We start from the raw sequence: 4152 nt of genomic DNA, 5'->3' as shown, positions 1-4152 counted from the left end.
GGCAGGGCGGGCGCGTGAGCGGCGCCGTCGATCAGCCGCGCATGCATCTCCGCCGCCGCCGAGCCTGCTGCCCGCGCCCTGCCCAGCGCGGCTGCCCCGGGACCCAGCTGCGCGGCGCGGCAGCGAGCGGCTCCAGCACCCCCCTGTGCAACTTTTACTGCAGGGTTTCCCCGTGAGCCGATGAGCCCGAGCCCGTGCAGCGCCAGCCCCGCCGCGAGCCGGGGACGGGCAGCACTTCGGAGATGGCTCTAACCTTGTTTGGTGAGTACACACGGGAACAATCGTCAGCCCTCGTCCCGGGTTCGCGTCCGCGCGGGGCCGGGTCCTGTGGCGGCGGCGGTGATGGCTAGCGAGACGCGGCGGGGCTCTCCCATTGTTTCCTCTCCAGGCAGAGCCGATGGGCGTGTGCTCCGCTCCTGCGCTTGATTTCAGGGTTAGAAACTCCTGCCTAAGCCGCAGTCCCTGAGCTTCGCAATACTAAGCGAAGGCAATTCCGGATCGTCTAAGGCTCCAGCCCTGTCTGCACTTACACATCCCTCTCTTATCGCCATAAAGTTTGTGTTTGAAGCCCGGTGAAAAAAAAGAAGCAAGCCCCCTCCAGTTTGTTCTTTGTAAGCAGCCAGCTCTTACTTCTTTCTGTGCTGTGCACCACATCCTAGAGTTCACCGAGGCTGCTCAGTGCCCTGGACTTCACACTCTTAAGTCTGTTTGGAAGGCAATATAAACAACAAGTATGCTGCTTTAAAATGGGTCCTGATTGTAAGAGGAACTGTACAGTGGGATGATAGATTAGCTAATGAGCGAACCCCTGCTCTTCTGGGACTATTTCAGTACAGTGCTTAATTGCCCATAAAAATTAGCTGTGTTTCCTTGATGATATTTAATAATACAAATTCAAGAAAGGACGATTTCAAGAGGTTATGGATGTTGGCATTGAGTGGTTTTGCAGCATCAGATGCTGTGTTTGCAAACAGCGTCAAAACCACAGTTTTAACTGTTGAATATTTTGTTTCTCTTAAGATTAAGCTTTATTGTGCATCAATTAAAGAAACTATGTTGGGTTCCCCTAAAGTCAGTTTACCTAATTATGTTAGAACCAACAATACAAAGGGAAGCAAAACTTGCCATGGTTTATTTTAAACATAATGTTTAGAACCAGTTTCATTGCTCTCACAATTAACTGATGGATCCTGCTTACTTCAGAAGTGCTTTGTGAGAAGCAGTTTTACATAATTATCACTTATTTGAAGTGTGCTGCTAATGTTTTAGATCAAAGACTTGACTATTTGTGTAACTATATAATTTGTTTTGATTTATTCTATGACTGTTAGGTTAGGGCAAATTTTTATAAGAATCAGAATAGCTCTTAGTCTTTACTCTTAACATTTGATATCTACTATAAATGTTGCAGTGTTGTGAACCTCCTAAAGACCAAACACAGCCTGCATAGTGAACAGTTCTTTTTTAGGTAAAATCTAGCTGGGATTGCATGTAGCTGAAGAGCTCTCATTTGAATTTATATTTCCTATTTCAGTTTTTTTTCAGGTTGTCAAAGGTTTATAAATCACAGGTCACAGTAGAATAAACCCAAAATCTTTTAGACCCGAATCCTGCAGGTGACTCCTTGCGGTGGACCCTGTGTCTGTACAGGGCTCCTTTGACTTAGCTAGGCTTCACTGTAGGCTTAAGAATCCTGTGCGGTACCATTTGTAGGACTGGGACCAGAGTCCATTCTTTTGTCAGTGCAAGTTATATATAAAGCAGTTATATAGACATTAGACATAATATGACCATATTACAATAAACCTTTCTAGGAGAAAGAGATGGTAGGCATAGGAATTCAACATGTATTACATAAATGTAATGGTTATTTAATCATACATTTTTTGAGAGGGTGTAGAAAATATAGGGCCACAGTAGCTTCTTACATCAGTGAGAAAATACTCATCCAGGTAGTTCCATCATGATTTTGGTTAAAAATAATTAAAACAAACACTGAAGTTTAAAAAATGAAACAAAACAGGACAGGTTATATTATAGTTGATATTTCCTTGTCTCTCTTTGTTTTGTTTCAATAGCATATTTTATCCACTAGATGTGATGATACTGTTCTTTAACAGAAATCTAAGCTGCAAAATCTTAATAGAATATTAAGCTTAATAGAATATTAAAAAAGTCTAGTTTGTGTTGTTGGACCAAGCGACATTAGTACGGTTCAATGGTTCTGTGCAATATTAGCAATCTTAGGTGTACAAACACCTGCACAAGATTAACAAAATAAATGCAGAGATTGCAAATAAGCATCCAGTGTCTAAACATTCTGACCTGTTGTGGTCTTTCTGAGTTCCCTGCAACAGAAAAACAGCTCTCTTTTTTTTAAATTGTAGTCAAGAAACAAGTAAAAGCTGATATTTTTGAAGAGTACTTTGAATCTGGTAAAGGTTGAGAACCATTGGGATCACTGGGATAACTGAAAATTAATAAGCAAAGACCTATTAAGTGAGGACTATCACTGTGTCCTCTGGTCACCATTATATGTTTCAATATCTTGTAATGCTTAAAGGAAGAGTCCTACAGATCTGAGCTGATATAAATATTCATTGCCATATTATTTCACCCTTTTTAAAAAAAACAAGACAGTGAATAAAAACAACAATAAAACAATGTACAATAATATTGCAAATCAGCACAATAGGTGCTAATAAACGCACATGATTCCCTTGAGGAATGGAAGAGAAAGTTCATCTTCATTGCTGCAACTGTGAATGGAGAGATGTGAGTGGAAACATGCAAGATATGTGCCATATAGTTAGGTTACAGTTGTAAGAACCACACTTTTGAATTCTCTTGCTTTTATGTATATGAATCTCAAGTATAACTTTCTTGTGGGTTTGGGGTTTTTTTTGTGTGTACCACTTTTTATTTCTTCGCTATTTCAGGGCTGCAGTGATTGCAATTTGAATGAAGGGCATTATCAGACTGGTGTTTTACTGTAATATTTAAAAATTAGATATTTTTTTCAAATAGGAACAGGTGGGAGAGAAGACTGAGGGCCTGTCTCCAAAGGAAACTTTTACCAATATAATTAAACTAGTGCAGCTTTACTGGTATAATTTGTTGTATGACTTTTCCTACTCCAGAATAAGAAGCTTATTTTGGTTTACCTTTAAACCTTTTCCAAAGTCACTTGAACTATGCTGAAAAAGTCACTTATGCCAGAATAGGTCTATCTACATACAGGGTTATAGTGGTGTAATTTGTTAGTTTAAATTCACACCTAATGTATACCTTAGACAAGTTCTAGTTTGACTATTCTTATAAACATCCAGATAAGTTCTAGTCTTATCTTTGTGCTTACCACACATTCAGCCAAATTTCGCATGCTTTGGGATTATATATACCATTGTGTAATTCACAATCTGCTACAGAGCCTGTAAGTTTGAAATAGCTATGTCAGTTTTGGAAAAAGTCCGCCACATCTGCCAAGTCCCTCCCAACGCTATCAGAAAGATGTGTGCGTCATGAAAAGTTTGAGTCATGAAAAGCACTCTTAAAGGTGGTGATGGGAAATTGTCACCTAATGATCATAGAGTCAAAACCCTTTGTGTCAGGCTAGAAGAAAGCAGGATGTAAGATTAGGATGATATGGGGCCATGTGCTGTGTTGAAGATTACAATGGAAGTGTGACTATTTGGGAATATAAAGGTAGGAGTGATAGGCCCTCTACACAGTACAGTTATCTTGAGATCAGCTACACGTGCAAAGTACCTATCATGCCATAACAAGCTCCAATCAGCTCTAAAGTTAAGACATCAAAAATATGCACTAACTTTATAACTGGATGCTATCTAGCTTTAATTTGCATGTGTAGCAGGGTCCCCCCTGCCATTGGATTGCACCAGGCCCAGCTAGGAGTCCTGCAGCTGAGGGGACTCAACACAGCTGATGCTGATTCTGGGTCCCTACCACACCCTGAAGCTGCTAGAATCCAGAGTCCCACAGCTGTGGACATTGGGTCTCTTCAGCATACCTTCTGGTGCTGGGACCCAGCTGGGTCCTGGCAGCCATGGGGTATGGCTGCGATCTGTCAGATCCAGGGGTGTGTGGAGTCCCCAAGGCTGGAAGACATAGCTGCCCCAGTCCCCCAGCCAC

General features: G+C 41.5%; 1 protein-coding gene across 2 annotated transcripts in view; it reads left to right on the top strand.

Moving 5' to 3' along the window:
- Positions 1-79: 79 nt before the first annotated feature.
- CHN1 (chimerin 1) overlaps positions 80-4152 on the top strand; it is a 176734-nt gene continuing 172661 nt past the window's right edge. The window contains exon 1 of one of the 2 annotated variants that reach the window (XM_019522955.1): positions 80-261. In XM_019522955.1, the coding sequence (XP_019378500.1) occupies positions 243-261 (19 nt within the window). In that variant the 5' untranslated portion in view covers positions 80-242. The remainder of the gene's footprint in view (positions 262-4152) is intronic. The other variant, XM_019522953.1, reaches the window with a different exon arrangement.

The sequence above is a fragment of the Gavialis gangeticus genome, unplaced genomic scaffold (genome assembly GCF_001723915.1).
Source record: "Gavialis gangeticus isolate Ggan-Ray unplaced genomic scaffold, GavGan_comp1, whole genome shotgun sequence".
Classification (NCBI taxonomy): domain Eukaryota; kingdom Metazoa; phylum Chordata; order Crocodylia; family Gavialidae; genus Gavialis; species Gavialis gangeticus.
This window is presented reverse-complemented; position numbering and strand designations above follow the sequence as displayed.